General features: G+C 43.8%; 1 protein-coding gene across 1 annotated transcript in view; it reads right to left on the reverse strand.

Annotated features, from left to right (window-relative positions):
• The window catches only part of LOC110495860 (lymphocyte antigen 75), a 40,511-nt gene extending 23,536 nt beyond the window's left edge, over positions 1 to 16,975 (reverse strand). Inside the window, exons 1-16 of the mRNA XM_021571353.2 lie at positions 16,482 to 16,975; positions 13,672 to 14,097; positions 10,616 to 10,789; positions 8,259 to 8,420; positions 7,326 to 7,445; positions 5,826 to 5,966; positions 5,138 to 5,514; positions 4,764 to 4,868; positions 4,461 to 4,549; positions 4,024 to 4,193; positions 3,642 to 3,841; positions 3,271 to 3,413; positions 2,604 to 2,682; positions 2,430 to 2,501; positions 1,505 to 1,628; positions 1,199 to 1,234 (exon numbers count right to left, since the gene is read on the reverse strand). Coding sequence (XP_021427028.2) covers positions 1,199 to 1,234; positions 1,505 to 1,628; positions 2,430 to 2,501; positions 2,604 to 2,682; positions 3,271 to 3,413; positions 3,642 to 3,841; positions 4,024 to 4,193; positions 4,461 to 4,549; positions 4,764 to 4,868; positions 5,138 to 5,514; positions 5,826 to 5,966; positions 7,326 to 7,445; positions 8,259 to 8,420; positions 10,616 to 10,789; positions 13,672 to 14,097; positions 16,482 to 16,575 — 2,512 coding nt within the window. The 5' untranslated portion in view covers positions 16,576 to 16,975. The remainder of the gene's footprint in view (positions 1 to 1,198; positions 1,235 to 1,504; positions 1,629 to 2,429; positions 2,502 to 2,603; positions 2,683 to 3,270; positions 3,414 to 3,641; positions 3,842 to 4,023; positions 4,194 to 4,460; positions 4,550 to 4,763; positions 4,869 to 5,137; positions 5,515 to 5,825; positions 5,967 to 7,325; positions 7,446 to 8,258; positions 8,421 to 10,615; positions 10,790 to 13,671; positions 14,098 to 16,481) is intronic.
• Between the last annotated feature and the right edge of the window lie 489 nt (positions 16,976 to 17,464).

Here is a 17,464-nt window from a genome sequence, read left to right on the forward strand (position 1 = left end):
GTATGTCCATTACATGAAATCCAAATAAAAATCTATTTAAATTACAGGTTGTAATGCAACAAAACAGGAAAAATGCCAAAGGGGGTGAATACTTTTGCAAGGCACTGTCTGATTGAGTGTAGTCTGGCCCAGGGGTGTGAAGGTGAACGGAAAGGCACTGGAGCGACGAACCACCCTTGCTGTCTCTGCCTGGCCGGTTTCCCTCTCTCTGGGATTCTCTGCCTCTAACCCTATTTCGGCGGCTGAGTCTCTGAATTACTGTTGCTCTTCCATGCCGTCCCTAGAAGGGACGTCAGTTGAGTGGGTTGAGTCATTGACGTGATCTTCCTGTTCAGGTTGGCGCACCCCTCTGGTTCGTGCCGTGGGTTTGATCTTCGTGGGCTATACTCTGCCTTGTCTCAGGGTAGTAAGTTGGTGGTTGAAGATATCCCTCTAGTGGTGTGGGGGCCGTGCTTTGGCAAAGTGGGTGGGGTTATATCCTGCCTGGTTGGCCCTGTCCGGGTGCATCGTCGGATGGGGCCAGTGTCTCCCGACCCCTCCTGTCTCAGCCTCCAGTATTTATGCTGCAATAGTTTATGTGTTGGGGGGGCTAGGGTCTGTCTGTTATATCTGGAGTATTTCTCCTGTCTTATCCGGTTGTCCTGTGTGAATTTACGTATGCTCCCTCTAATTCTCTCTTCTCTCGGAGGACCTGAGCCCTAGGACCATGCCTCAGGACTACCTGGCCTGATGACTCCTCGCTGTCCCCTGTCTACCTGGCCGTGCTGCTGCTCCAATTTCCTGCGGCTATGGAACCCTGACCTGTTCACCGGACGTGCTACCCTGTCCCAGACCTGCTGTTTTCGACTCTCTCTACTGCACCTGCTGTCTCTAACTCTGAATGATCGGCTTTGAAAAGCCAACTGACATTTAATCCTGAGGTACTGACCTGTTGCACCCTCTACAACCACTGATTATTATTATTTGACCCTAATGGTCATCTATGAACGCTTGAACATCTTGGCCGTGTACTGTTATAATCTCCACCCGGCACAGCCAGAAGAGGACTGGCCACCCCTCAGAGTCTGGTTCCTCTCTTGGTTTCTACACCTGCATTGCTTGCTGTTTGGGGTTTTAGGCTGGGTTTCTGTATTGCACTTTGTCGGCTGATGTAAAAAGGGCTTTATAAATACATTTAATTGAAATTTGATTGACTTACCAGGATTGTACCACTCTGGGTTCTCGGGAGTTTTTCCTATTTCAAAATGAACAAACAAACAGTTATTTTCAACTATGAGAATGCAAGATTGAACGTGTAAAGGTCACCAAACATTTCCCCAAACTCTGACTCCTAAATTAGGGTTTCTTGTAAAAATGGACAGAGGACTGTTATGTTGGTCAACCGGTTCAACGTGGGTCAAGCAGACACTACACAAGAGACACTTTTGAATTGAAACTAAGGAGGAGCTAGGACACATTTACAATCACGTGGCCAGTGTGTGTGTCTGTGTGTGTGTGTGGTTACCACGGGGGATCTGGCAGACCCACTCCAGTCTGACGTCACAGTGGAATGGGGTGGCGTAAAACGGCAGAGGAGGGAATTCGTGCATCAGGAAGACAAAAAAACTCTTTAAGGTTCCTTTCAGTGTCTGGTTAAAGAGAGAGAAAGAGACATTTGTTTCAAGACGACAAACCATTTCAGCATTGCCAGCAGCATACCACCGTGCATACCACTGCTGGCTAGCTACTGAAGCTAAGCAGGGTTGGTCCTGGTCAGTCCCTGGACCAGATGCTGCTGGAAGTGGTGTTGGGAGGGCCAGTAGGAGGCACTCTTTCCTCTGGTCTAAAAAATATCCCAATGCCCCAGGGCAGTGATTGGGGACACTGCCTGTGTAGGGTGCCGTCTTTCGGGAAGGGAAGTTAAACGGGTGTCCTGTCTCGCTGAGGTCATTAAAAAGATCCCATGACACTTATCGTAAGAGTAGGGGGTGTTAACCCCGGTGTCCAGGCTAAATTCCCAATCTGGCCCTCAAACCATCACGGTCACTTAATAATCCCCAGTTTACGATTGGCTCATTCTCCCCTGTAACTATTCCCCAAGTCGTTGCTGCAAATGAGAACGTGTTCTCAGTCAACTTACCTGGTAAAATAACGGATCAATAAATAATAAATAAAATCGATATGACAACTGTAGACAGATATTCATCGCCAACATGTTTCTGTACCCTGGGGCCAGTGGCTTTTATAGGTAGTAAAACTCCTGTCCCTGATGATAATGACAGTGCAAAAGATGTAGTGAGAGGGAGCTCTAAAATGGAGCATGTGATGTAGGAAGAAGCTGACATGGACACAGAATGAGGGCGGGTTTAAGTAGTGACAACTGCCACGACCGCCCACCAGCAGCTGCTCTGCAGTGTTGAGGCTGTATTCCAGTATCTGAACCAACCCACCTTAAAGGCTGTGCAGCCCCGGTTGTACTCGTCATCCTCGTGGAACTCTTGGGGGAAAATGGCCATGGACACCTTCGGATGAATCACGACATGTATATTATAATAATGGTTACTTATTATAGTCTCTCTACGGGAGTTACACACAGAGGTACAATGTTTTTGTCCTCTACTCACAGGCCTGTTGTCGCTCCACTCCCAGGAACCAGCAGCTGGGTTTCTCCTGTTCAGCCCCACCCAGAAGAACCGGTCATCACTGGGACAGACAGGACACAAACACTGTTAACAAACACATCATTCTCACATCTTTTTGGGGGGGTTTATTATAATTTTTGTGTGCTCAAAAGGCAGTGTTTAAACAATCTTCCAGTGTCTTAAGTATATTGTTGCTAGTGAATGCACCTTCCCCCTGCAGAGCATTGCAGGACAGGGTGTGTCCTGGTATGAACCATACTTGTTACTTTTGACTGGAATCAGCTCACATTAGCATAAAGACGATGATCCTGTGTGAATTTGAAAACACAGATGTGTGTGGTAACTGTGTTGGGTGTTGGGGACAGTTACAGTGGTGGGAACTAGAGCGGTGTGTAAGCTCTGACCTATGAGCGATATGGCAGTGTGGTGTGTACTGCATAAAGCTGGCATTAAGTTGCTGCTGTTGGAATGTGACTATAAACATACATTCACATTGTTTAGTTGAGGTGGCTAGACCAGTCTGACTATTGTGATTGAGTTTGTGTTATCGCTGAGATGAAAAGAATGACGTGTGTGCGTGCATGTGAGTATATGCGCAAGTGGTAGGTGCAGCGTGTATGTGTGTGTGTGTGCGCGCAAGGGCCCCTACCTGATGGAGTCTCTCATAACATAGTGCAGGGCTTTCATCTCCTGTGGGTGGTTGAAGCTGGGCAGATGGGCCCCCAGGGCCTCACAGAACCTCTCTGCCTCCTCCCAGGACCGCTTACGACTCAGCCTCTCCTCGTGGAACACCTGGCACAGCATTGCCATGGTTACCAATACTAACACACCAAGACCCTACGGGAATGTTGTTATAACACACTAACATACCGCAATCAGGTCACCATGAGACCTCAATGTGCAACGACACAGTAACTTAAACCAACACGGTCCCTAAGGCGCATCGAGGGGACACTGCTGAGTGAAGTAAACTGAATCTGCGTCAATTCATTTCAAGGACACACACAGGCCTACACATACCTTGTAGCAGTAGGAAATGCCAGGCCTGGATGTCCACCCATCGGGACAGGGGAGGTTAGGGTCAGGCTCAGGCTCTAGGGGCTGTGGAGCGGCGATGTCTCTCTTACAGATGGAGCCAGCTTTAAACATGGTGCAGTTCTTTACCACCCATTTACCCAGAGGCTTGGCTGTGGACATCACTGCACAGCCCCCTGCTAGGGCTGAAACACACACACCGAGACAGACACGTAAGTAATTCGCATACACACGTATGTAACACACACACAGACACACACGTAACTCATGCACACCAATCACTCGCTTCTCTCCACTTCAAACCACTGAAACCCCAACAAGGTTAAACCCTCACCCAATTACAGAATACTTCTCAGTCGGGACTAACCTGGTTCAAACACGCCCCAGTTGGTGTATGTGACGTTGGTTCCCGAGCCATCCTGAGTGACCCACTGGTACTCCCCTGAAGTCTTTATGTCCTGGAGGCCCGTCCAGAAATACTGTCTCTTTACGTTGATCTCTTCTGCAAGGAGTCTATTGATGAAGGCCTGCTCAAACCTGTGGAGAACACATTGAAGAACGATTGAGCCTTGAGTCCTAAATGGCACCATATTCCCTATATAGTGCACTACTTTAGACCTTGCACGAGGGAACACGACAATTAGTGAGACCGCACTGAATGTTGAGAGTTGATGTGGAATGCTGTTGGGTTTTGGCACCCTTCCAAGGCAATTTCTCTGAAATACAGCGTTTACTTTACAGTGACTGGACAATACAGAGCTAAAAGGAGGAATGAAAGAGAAAACGAGGAATGGCTGGCTGTACCTGTTGTTTATGGTGAGGTCACACCTGTCTCTGAACGACACTTCTTTAGAGTCCACTTTGTAGCACGAGTTCCCATGTCTCCTCCAGTCCTTCAGGAAGCGGAAGAGATGTAAACAAAACAAATAAATTAAATCAATAATCATTGAACTGTTACCCTACAGCTAGATGCCATGTGTTGTTTGTCCTCAGAAATAAAATAAAATAAAAAAAGAATAAATTAAACAAATGAAATCAATCAAAAGAGCTCGACAAGGTACAGCGTGTCCTGGGAAGAGGAGGTTGGGGCGGGGGAACAATTCTTACCCCTTCAGGAGGGCATCCTGTCGTAGAAGACTCGTTCACCTCTCCTTTCTTCTGACACATGAAAGGCAGCTCCTGGGTACAGCTCCCAACCCTCCAGCCATGAGACTGGAAACAGAAAAAGGAGATAAAGGCATGGGTCTAGAGATACCGTACATAGACTTCCTTTAGGGGTTGTAAATGCCCAACATTTAAGGTCTGCTATGAGTACAATGTCATGTTGATGAAATGAAGTGAGCAATGGGACCTACTGCCTATTTCTTAGCAAATGGTTAGCCTGTCAGAGCATGTTATTGTTGAAACATATCCAGAAGTAAACAAGCAAGATCTGTTGTAGGCTAAACCATCTTGCATAATGATCACACACACACACACACCTCTCCAAAGTAGTAGACACAGTGAGAGTGTCCTGAGGGTTGGATAGGATGATTCCTGTCCCAGTAGGTGAAGGAGACAGGTGTCTCGTCAACCCAGCTAAGGGTGACTGGGTTCCCCGTCCCGTTCAGACCGATCCACACGCCCAACACATCTCGTGATTGGTTTCTCTGAGTGTGCGGTGTACCTGCATGGAACTGAGTGCTGATCATCTCCATGCTGTCCAGGCTGTGTAGACTGACCAGGCCTCCTCCGATGGTCTTACAGTAATTTTCAGCCTGAGCAAACATCTTCGGTTCATCCTTCACCAGCTTGTAACAGAACATGTTCCAAGGGGCCCAGCCCTCGTCACATATGGTGGATTTATACACCAAAGGCTCTGCAGAAAAAAACAAGATCAAGAAAAGATAGATAGAAATAATATTGTGTGAGTTAAAAGGCTAGGATGGCCTGACATGTAAATCAAACATTTGAGCACTTGGAAGAGCACTCTAAAGATTAAAAACAGAGGGAAAAATACAGTTGAATTGAGTTGCAAATCTAGGATGGCCTTGAAATGTAAAGTGCTTCAGCACCTTGGAAAAGTGCTACATAAATCCCTTTGGCAGAGGACAGAAATGCAGTGTATCTAATTGGAGGATAAAAGAGTAAGACCTTCCCTATTAATGTGATAAACTGGTTGACTCTCACCTGTTGCTACCGACTGGGTGACGTTGACGTTTTTCTTACAGATGTAGGGAAGTTTTTTATCGCAGACCTCACTCTCGTAGTAGTTTTTCGAATTCATGAATCCACAGTCTGACTCCCTAAGGATCGATGTGTGTGGCATCCCTACACACACACACACACACACACACACACACACACACACACACACACACACACACACACACACACACACACACACACACACAATCTTAGTTTAGCTTTCCTAATGAACCAGCAAATCAGTAGTTTATTCTGTTTGTTTATCAAAGTTAGCAGGCTTGCTCATTGATACTGCTTTGTAGTAAACTCCTCGGTACTGAGGGTTGACAAAAACACAACCCCGAGAGGTCAAAGGGCTCTGAGGAAGGACAGTGACTGTCACGCCCTGATCTGTTTCATCTGTCTTTGTGCTTGTCTCCACCCCCCTCCAGGTGTCGCCCATCTTCCCCGTTATCCCCTGTGTATTTATACCTGTGTTCTCTGTTGCCAGTTTTCTCCTGTCTTGTCTTAATTCCTGTTTTCTAGTTTTTCTAGTGACCCCTCTGCCTGACCTGACCCTGACTGCCGTCTTGTACCTTTACCCCACTATTCTGGATTACCAACCTCTGCCTGACCTGACCCTGCCTGCCGTCTTGTACCTTTACCCCACTATTCTGGATTATCGACCTCTGCCTGACCTGACTCTGCCTGCCGTCTTGTACCTTTACCCCAATATTCTGGATTACCAACTTCTGCCTGACCTGACCCTGCCTGCCGTCTTGTACCTTTACCCCACTATTCTGGATTATCGACCTCTGCCTGACCTGACTCTGCCTGCCGTCTTGTACCTTTACCCCACTATTCTGGATTATCGACCTCTGCCTGACCTGACCCTGCCTGTCATCCTGCACCTTTGCTCCTGTTGTTGTAATAAACATTGTTACTTCGAAACATGAAACGTGATAATGACATCATCACCACTCTGACACAGCAGTCGCCCCAAATGGCAGCCTATTCCCATATACAGTGCACTACTTTTGACTAGGCCACGTGCTAATGGTTATATACAGAGGCCCATTCAGGCAAGTTGACTTGTCGTTCAAGCTCGTTCACGACAGTCCTCAAGCACACACACTGCCTGTCCCTGTGCAGTGCTGCATCCAGTCACAACGACCCTGCCTGCCTGCTCACAACACAACACTGGCCTCTGTGTTTCCCTGGTGGCATTGTGACACAGGCTGGAGAATGAGATGGGTGCCAGGCATAGGGTGGTATGGCTGTGGCATACCTGTACCAACCAATGCGTGTACTATACAGTATATGTGCCACGGCTATATCGTTGTACTATAAATAGTTGTAACCTAGTTGTGACATTGCTATATATGTATATGTACCATAGTACCATATATGTACCATAGTTGTACCATGGTTATTACATAGTTGTGCCACAGTTGTACAAAGTACCATGCTAAAGCAGTGTGTCTGTATGTGTTGCGTCCTCACCGTTGTCCCAGCGCACGTCGTTGAGGGGTGAGCCGTCTGACCACTGCCAGCCCTGAGTCGAGTCCAGCTGGTGTAGGCCGATCCACATCCTGTCTGGCCTGCTGTTATGGGCCACGTCCACTTCAGTCCACACAGAACAGAGACGAGACAAGATTAGACAAGCTAATCTAGCTACAAAGTAGATGACGGAATCTTCATTTTTACTGACCTTGAGGGCATATATCATATCGGCAATTAGTCAATAAAAAAATAGCTATGTTTTACCCCCTCTTAACAGTCAGGGAAATAGGTTCCTTATATGTCTTCTAACCTGGGATAATAGTGTAATAATGATGGATGATGATGGTTCTGAACAATAACAGTTGTGCTTGCTGTGCAGTGTCTCTCGTCTAAAAGCTTCCTTGTATAAATCACCCTCTCTGTAATACAATGAGATCAAATAACATCTGCAAAGTGCACCATCCTGCAGTGCACACAAAGACTTTCCTTTCCTGTGTGGTGAAGGAACAGTCATAGAGAGAGAGCTGTGGCTGCTCTCTTTCTCTGATGGTGTGGGTGCGCGCGCCCGCTCAAGCCGCAGCGGCTGCCAAAACTGAAGTGATAGTATGAAAACTGACAATGACCCCGTGATATGTATGTATTTTTATTTCTAAACAATTGAGAGTGTAATTCCAGTGTGTCTAATCCTGAAAGTACAGGCACAAATACTACACTATAAACTCCTACACTACAATACTATTTTTGTGCCAAGTAGTTGTAGTCCAAGTACTGTAGCCCCAATTACTTCCAAGTAAGTAGTATGTGCCGAGTAGTTCCAAGTACTGCATCTTTGCAGTACATCATTCATATTACTCTTCCTGTAATAAAGGTTTGGGATATTTTTTTTGTTTGAATGAGGCCATAGACAGCCACTATAGTGGAAGGCAGTCTTACAGATGGGGAAGGCTTGGTCCTCTGAGCTGGAGACGCTGAGCAGGTCAGCTCCCTGGCTGCGACAAGAGTCCAGCGCTTCCTGCCATGTCACCGCGACCTGGGACACAAACTCATAACATGGTCCCTCCTCAGGGCCATCGAACAGGGCCTTGCAGCCTTCCTCTGTGAGAGAGATCAGAGAGGGGTTTCAGAATTGAGGTAGTATGTGTGTGTGTGTATCTCGGGGGTTTTGTGCGTATCCAACAATACCGCTGAACACATTGTTTTGCTACAGCATTTCTCAACTAGCATCCAACAGACAAATGTATCGTTCCATATTTCAGGAAAACTTATCGTCAAACATATGCCAAATAAAAACAGTGTCTGAACTAGAGGTCGACAGATTATGATTTTTCACCGCCGATACCGATACAGATTATTGGAGGACCAAAAAAAGCCGACACCGATTAATAGGCCGATTTTTTAAAATGTATTTGTAATAATGACAATTACAACAATACTGAATGAACACTTATTTTAACTTAATATAATACATCAATAAAATCAATTTAGCCTCAAATAAATAATGAAACATGTTCAATTTGGTTTAAATAATGCAAAAACAAAGTGTTGGAGAAGAAAGTACCATCGCTTAGTCAGACTGCTCTATCAAATCATAGACTTAATTATAACATAATAACACACAGAAATTCGAGCCTTAGGTCATTAATATGGTCGAAACCGGAAACTATCATCTCGAAAACAAGACGTTTATTCTTTCAGTGAAATACGGAACCGTTCCGTATTTTATCCATAAGTCTAAATATTCCTGTTACATTGCACAACCTTCAATGTTATGTCATAATTACGTAAAATTCTGGCAAATTAGGCGGCCCAAACTGTTGCATATACACTGACTCTGCGTGCAATGAAAGCAAGAGAAGTGACACAATTTCACCTGGTTAATATTGCCTGCTAACCTGGATTTCTTTTAGCTAAATATGCAGGTTTAAAAATATATACTTCTGTGTATTGATTTTAAGAAAGGCATTGATGTTTATGGTTAGGTACACCATAAGCAACGACTGTCCTTTGTCACGAATACGCACCGCATCGATTATATGCAACGCAGGACATGCTAGATAAACTAGTAATATCATCAACCATGTGTAGTTAACTAGTGATTATGATTGATTGATTGTTATTTATAAGACACGTTTAATGCTAGCTAGCAACTTATCTTGGCTTACTGCATTTGGCAAGCTCCTCGTGGAGTGCAATGTAATCAGGTGGTTAGAGTGTTGGACTAGTTAACTGTAAGGTTGCAAGATTGAATCCCGGAGCTGACAAGGTAAAAATCTGTCGTTCTGCCCCTGAACAAGGCAGTTAACCCACCGTTCCTAGGCCGTTATTGAAAATAAGAATGTGTTCTTAACTGACTTGCCTAGTTAAATAAAGATTAAATAATGATGTAAAAAAAATAAAAAATTTAAATCGGCCAAATCGGTGTCCAAAAATACCGATTTCCGATTATTATGAAAACTTGAAATCGGCCCTAACTAATCGGCCATTCCGATTAATCGGTCGACCTCTAGTCTGAACTCCATACATGTATTTCTAAACTAAGTCAGAAGCCCTACACAGCCTCACAGAGGATTGACATCATCAGACACTGAAAACAATGTAATCCGTCGTAAAAGACTTCATCTGGGAAAATATCACACCAAACATGCCAAAGTGAAGGAGCTTTGTGGATTCAGAGCAGTCTCGTGTAGCCACACTGAAACATTCAAAGACTGTGGAAGTAAGCAGTCTGGCTCGAGAGACTAGGTTCAGAGCAGAGTTGGAGTCAAGTCAATCTTAATTCCAGTCAATTCCGTAAAATGATTTGCACTCCTATGGCCAATTTCACATCCTTAATTAAACCGACGGGAACTGAAATAGAATCGAGCCCAATCTTGATACAAAGCTCTTTCTACTCCCTTCTCTTAAAGGGAAACACCACCCAGACTAGTAGGGTACTTAAAAGAAAACTCCATCCAAAAACAATATTTTGGTATTTGTTTCATTAGTCCGTTGTTGATATAATCCCAAAATGTTTTGTGTGTCAGCAATCGGGCTGACTGAATTTGACTGCTGTCAGAAAGATACAACTGAATTTGATTGCTGTCAGAAAGTTACAACTGAATTTGATTGCTGACATGCAAAACATTTGGGATTATATCAACAACGGACTAATGAAACAAATACCAAAATATATTTTCCTTTAAGTACTCTACTAGTACTAGTTCCAGTAATCATTATATGTGAAGGGAAACGGTACAAGAAGACTAGTAGTAGATTGATTCCAGAATCATGATTTGTGTCTATAAACGTACCATATTTTAAACAATATCCCATCTTTTTGTCAGCGTCAAAGTCGGAGGTTGTGGAACACCAGTATAGTTCAGATGATTGGTCGTCGGGGAGGCACTCGTGGTACCAGCTGCCGTTGTAGTGGAAGGGAAACTCACAGGGCTCCCCGGTCGACGTCCCATTGGTGGTGTGGACAACTATGGGTAGAGGAGAAATCATTTGAATGAATCCCATGGCACCCATTTCAAATGAGTTTATTAGGAATATTGGAGGCAGTATTCAATCTGGACATATCTAAAGATACGACCTCGCACAGTTTGACTGTTAACTCAACTGGATTTAGTATGTAGGACAGGTCTGTGTACAGGTCCTTAATGTAGGACCTGTACACAGAACACATTAATTGAATACAAAAGCTGCTGCTTTCAATGGAGGGCCAGAGTTTAGATCATGTTAAACTGTATCATTTTGCACAAGGTCACTGGCAAACAACTGGCATACAGTGCCATAGAGACGATTTCAAATGGAACAGGGTCAAGGTTATTTATTTAATGTGATGCGCAGGGGGCATCAATTGGGTATGGCACAGTATGGCAGTCACCATACCCTAGTTCAACACCAACAATTTAAAATAGGCGACTAAAATCATTCTAATGCAGATTAAAATGCAAATGCAGTTTAGCAATATTGGCGGGCTAGCATTAGAACTATGTGGACAGCTCTGAGGCAGGCTGTCTATCGCTAGTAGAGAACATGCTTTAGGACGCCTCTGAGCGAGAGGAAAGGCTGCAGTGAACAATGCAACTTTTCTCTCAAAACAGTGCAGAGGTGGAAGATGGCTGAAGATAGCTAGAAAACTGCCGTTTGACTTGAAAGGAAACAAAACTAGAGTTTTGTGTGTAGCAGCTAACCGCTGTATGACATGTGTTTGTAGGTAGTTAAGTCCCCTGTCGACTGAGCCAAATGAAGCTACAGCAGCCAAGGTGATAAAGGCCGGAGTCAATTAAGCTGTTCTCCAAATTGCATTTTAGAGTTTTTAAAATTATGTAGAAATGCAGCAAATGAGCTTCGACTTGATAAACAAAAATCCCTTTGCCCCTGTCACGTTACCATACCCTACGTTTAGTTAAAATGACAGGCCTTGCTGAGTCATATTAGCCGTGTTAACAAACACGGTTACAAGGAAGACTATGCTAATTCTGGTTGGAAAGACTCCCCTTCAATTCCAAACGGAACTAATAAAACATCTGACGGCCAAGCAGAGTACAGTGCACTTGAACATTAGCATACAACAGACCATGCTAAATCTATTGTCTCCAAGTAATACAGGATGTTGTTCATAAAGATATTAATGTAAAGGTACACTACCGTCCAAAAGTTTGGGGTCACTTAGAAATGTCCTTGTTTAAAAAAATAAAAAAATTAAAAATTGTCCATTAAAATAACATCAAATTGATCCGAAATACAGTGTAGACATAGTTAATGTTGTAAATAACTATTGGAGCTGGAAATGGCTGATTTTGAATGGTATATCTACAGAGTCCCATTATCAGCAACCATCACTCCTGGGTTACAATGGCACGTTGTGTTAGCTAATCCAAGTTTATTATTTTAAAAGCCTAATTGATCATTAGAAAACCACCTTTGCGGTTATGTTAGCGCAGCTGAAACTGTTGTGCTAATTAAAGAAGCAATAAAACTGGCCTTCTTTGGACTAGTTGAGTATCTGGAGCATCAACATTTGTGGGTTCAATTAGTCTCAAAATGGCCAAAAATAAAGAACTTTCTTCTGAAACTCGTCAGTCTATTCTTGTTCTGAGAAATTAAGGTTATTCCATGCGTGAAACTGCCAAGAAACTGAAGATCTCGTACAATGCTGTGTACTACTCCCTTCGCAGAACAGCGCAAACTGGCTCTGACTAGAATAGAAAGAGGAGTGGGAGGCCCCAGTGCACAACTGAGCAAGAGGACAAGTACATCAGAGTGTCTAGTTTGAGAAACAGACGCCTCACAAGCCCTCAACTGGCAGCTTCATTGAACAGTACCCGCAAAACACCAGTCTCAACGTCAACAGTGAAGAGGCGACTCCGAGATGCTGACCTTCTAGGCAGAGCTGCAAAGAAAAAGCCATATCTCAGACTGGCCAATAAAAAGAAAAGATTAAGATGGGCAAAATAACACAGACACTGGACAGAGGAAGATTGGAAAGAAGTGTTATGGACAGACAAATCTAAGTTTGAGGTGTTCGGATCACAAAGAACATTCGTGAGATGCAGGGAAAAAAATGGTGGAGGCAATGTGATGGTCTGGGGGTGCTATGGTGGTGGTAAAGTGGGAGATTTGTACAGGGTAAAAGGGATCTTGAAGAAGGAAGGCTATCACTCCATTTTGCAACGCCATGCCATCCCGTGTGGACGGCGCTTAATTGGAGACAATTTCCTCCTACAGTAGGACAGTGACCCAAAGCACAGCTCCAAACTATGCAATAACTATTTAGGGAAGAAGCAGTCACCTGGTATTCTGTCTATAATGGAGTGGCCAGCACAGTCACCGGATCTCAATCCTATTGAGCTGTTGTGGGAGCAGCTTGACCGTATGTAAGTGCCCATCAACGCATTCCAACTTGTGCAAGGTGCTTCAGGAAGCATGGGGTGAAATCTCTTCAGATTACCTCAACAAATTGACAACTAGAATTCCAAAGGTCTGCAAGGCTGTAATTGCTGCAAACGGAGGATTCTTTGACAAAAGCAAAGGTTGAAGGACACAATTATTATTTCAATGAAAAATCATTATTTAAAACCTTGTCAACATCTTGACTATATTTCCTATTCATTTTGCAACTCATTTCATGTATGTTTTCAAGGAAAACAAGGACATTTCGAAGTGACCCCAAACTTTTGAACGGTAGTGTATATCTAAGTTCAGCGCATTCTTGTAAAACGTGGCTAGAGGTTTTATACATGTAAATAAGCATAGATAGTTTTGCCCATCTCATGTAGGCCTATGTTTATTATATTCTATCATGTTCTATTCTATTCCATTAGGAGAATAAGCCGCTCAGAGGACAGAACACACTCACTGCGCATCGGCCGATGGCAGATATTATCGGTCGACTCATCCCTCCTCCAGGCGTCTGAGGAGTCGCGCTTGGCACTGACCAGCCCGTCGGTCACCATGAGGCCCATCTGGTCTACCGTATAGACGGCCCCGTCCAGGCAGCGCCACAACAGCATGGTGTTCTCCATGGGGCTACAGCTGAACAGAGACAGGGCCTTGGTCTTCTCCTCCAGACCCAGGCACTGGGACGTGCCCACGTGGAAGAGACGGTGGCCGGACCCCCACTTCCACTGGGACCCCCTGGAGCCGTCACACTCCCCCAGGGTCACGTTGAACCCGGACCCTCCAGACTTAGCCCCTGCTATCCCGGAAACTCCAGTCCCAGACGTGGACGTAGCTACCAGGCACTTCCCTGTGCTCACATGCTGTATGGTGAAGATGTCGTTACCTGGAAATGATCATGAACATAAGTAAATATAGTGATATTATAGTCATAATACAATTGTTAGTAAGTATAGTGACATCACTACAACGATATAAGTTCACTCAACAAAATGTATGTTTAGTATGTTTAAATACAGCTTGCCGTGGAGGCAGGGAACCAAGACTAAATTTCAAGGCAATCAACCAGTCAGATAAGCAAAAAAACATCATCTAAACACGCAAGGGGTCTATTGGGCCTGTGCTTTTCATGGTCTCCAACATTGATTGCTGATAATATTCTCAGTGTGCAGGCCAATTGCTTTTATCCTCCATCATATGGCAGCTTTAAATCCATTAAACATTCTACCAACAATACAGAGTGGTTTTATCATTTCCTAATCTGGACTACAGAATTTCATTGAATTAGAGGCCAATTGAATACAACTGGGTATGATGTTTCACTCTGAAACACTTTCGATGAGCTGAAAACAGCCTTTATTTTCAACAATTAGATACAGTATAAAGTGTGCAAATGTGAACGTGCATGTGTAATAAGGAAGACCATATAAGGAACTATTAAACAGTAAACAACATGAAATTAAATGGTTTAATTCTCCATAATAATTGACCTGATTCACTGAACAAACTAGGAAGAAAAACTCAACTGACAGTAGCTGTCGTAAATGTAAAACCATAAACGATATCATGTGTACTGTATAATTGTCACGCCCTGATCTGTTTCCCCTGTCTCTGTGATTGTCTCCACCCACCTCCAGGTGTCACCTGTTTTCCCCATTAGTCCCCAGTGTATTTATCCCTGTGTTCTCTGTCTCTCTGTGCCAGTTCGTCTTGTTTTGCCAAGTCAACCAGCGGTTTTTCTAGCTCCTATTTTTCCCAGTCCTCCTGGTTTTGACCCTTGCCTGTCCTGACCACTCTGCCTGTCCTGACCTCGAGCCTGCCTATTGCCTGGTACTGTTTGGACTCTGACCTGGTTTATGAACTCTCGCCTGTCCCTGACCTGCCTTTTGCCTACCTCTTTTGTTATAATAAATATCAGAGCTCAAACATCTGCCTCCTGTGTCTGCATTTGGGTCTCGCCTTGTGCCTTTATAATAATAGGTTAGCAGTTGAACTCAGAAGCAAAACAGACTGCATCTCTGAGTTGAACATATTCAGCCTATGATGAGTATGAGATTAGCTATTTATAGGCTGGTACTGCAACATTGTGTATGTCTAATAAGGTGGCCTATGCTCATTAAAGAGAGGCCTACTGGGAGAAAGCGAAAACAGTAACGTTACTTGACCATGGGGATATGATCATGCAAACTGTTTTTACAGTTACACCAATAACGACCACATTCTGCAACATTTTGATCACTTCAACTGCGTGCAACCTTGCAGCAATGACTTTGCACCATTGTACCAAATACTCAATAGCAGTGTTGCCAACTAATTTTCAAGGTAAGTTGCTAGAGGCAGGTTGATTTGTTGCTAAATGACGTTGTGATGTCATTACGTGACATACACAATAACGTTACTCAAATTGACTGGCCATCTCGTCAAAAAATATGATTTGACATTTGTTCAGGTACAGACTCCCAATCTGCTCTGTACTTCTGGCTGTACAATTTTGATTGAGACATGTTGATTGATGTTGCAAGTTCTGTTCAAGATCAAACATTCGTGACCAACTACATTCATTGGGTTTTGCTCGTAGAATCCGTACTACTGATGCTGCAGTCAGCCAACAATGATTTGCAATTTACTGAAATTGCTGCTGCCTGTGCACGAGCTGAACGCCTGCTGCTGACGTCACTCACAATGCACTTTTGCAGCCAGGCACGTGTGTTGTGACTGAGTGTGTGACAGAGAAAACAATTTGTGTCATTTAGAGGGAAAATGCTTGCATTTTAGCGTTTGAGTCACTTTTCAAAAGTTGCTAAAATGTCCAAATACATTTTAAAAAGTAGCCACATTTGTTGCTAGGTGATGTTTGAAAAAAAAGTTGCCAGGGTAGTCTGAAAAATGGCTAAATCTAGCAACAAAATTGCTAAATTGGCATCACTGCTCAATAGGGCTGCACATTTTAAACGCTAGAGGAGTTTCAAGAGGTCGTTATTTTAATTAAGATGGATATACTTTATAAAATGGTCATTACGCATTTTGAAAGCAGATGCGGAATGAGAAAATTGATTATACGGCAAGCGTACGTTACTTCCTGCTTTTGAAATTGAACAAAGGGGCTTGAAGTCCCATTATTGAACCTAAACCCCATTCAAAACAATAATGTGCTACCACGGACTCTCTAAGTAGCAGTTGAGCCTATGGAAACGCGATTATCTTTCAACGAGTTTAGCCAGGAACGGGGCGCGCATGCCTAGTGATGAAAATGGAAAGCACCCTACTTACCGGAATATGTAGTTGATGCGCAAGTTCCAAAACAAATAGTTTTATCACAAAAGAATAAGAAAAAACATAGGTAAAATGTTGCTTGGAGTGTCATTTTCTCTATGGTTATAATACAGGTCTTCTCTATTCGGATTCACACGTCTCCAGTAGCCAGCCTACAGTTTGCGCATACCCAATTCTGCGTTTTAAAGTAATACGAGCCTACTTTAAACTTGTTGACTGACAGTTGGTTGTGACTATCCTCAAGTCCGCTTTCTAGGCTGTTACCGTGTTCTGCGTTTTTCCCCATGAAAGATTGCGAGCTTGTGATTCGCCAATATTCAACTACGCATAACAGGACCACTCCCAGTCCGCGAACTGAAAATAACCACTGAATTGATGTTATTTTGCAATATAATACACGATTCACAGTACGTGTGTATTATGCTGAGTCAACGACAAAAGACACTGATAAACAAAGAAAAGTATGTTGATGCTGCGTCTCCGACTATCATAAACCACTGTCAATTCTCTCAAAGACAAGCAAATAAGAACAGCAATGAAAATCATGCAGTGAATCATCTCAACCATGAAGCCTGCATTCTCAGCCAACAACAACCGTCAGGCCAGTCCGTAGATGCCATTGCCAGACAAAATAATTTCTCCCAAATGGTACCCTATTCCCTATATAGTGCACTACATTTGACCAGAGCCCTATATGTCCTCTTCAAAAGTAGTGCACTAAATAGGAAATAGGATGCCATTTGGAACCTAAAGAGAGACCCACGAGTCCATCCTACTCACTTCTCCCTCATCCACATGATGTCACCCCTGCCCTAGTCCCTCACCACACAGCATCCCAATGCAAATAACAAATGTCAAAGTAAAATATGGTAGAAATAAACAGGATAAAGACAATATTCGGATACCACCCCACAGTGCACTGCTGACCATCTCAATGCAGATGACTCATTTCAAAGCCAACGTGGTATAGCAAGACACAG

Source organism: Oncorhynchus mykiss, chromosome 18 (assembly GCF_013265735.2).
Source record: "Oncorhynchus mykiss isolate Arlee chromosome 18, USDA_OmykA_1.1, whole genome shotgun sequence".
Taxonomy (NCBI): Eukaryota; Metazoa; Chordata; class Actinopteri; order Salmoniformes; family Salmonidae; genus Oncorhynchus; species Oncorhynchus mykiss.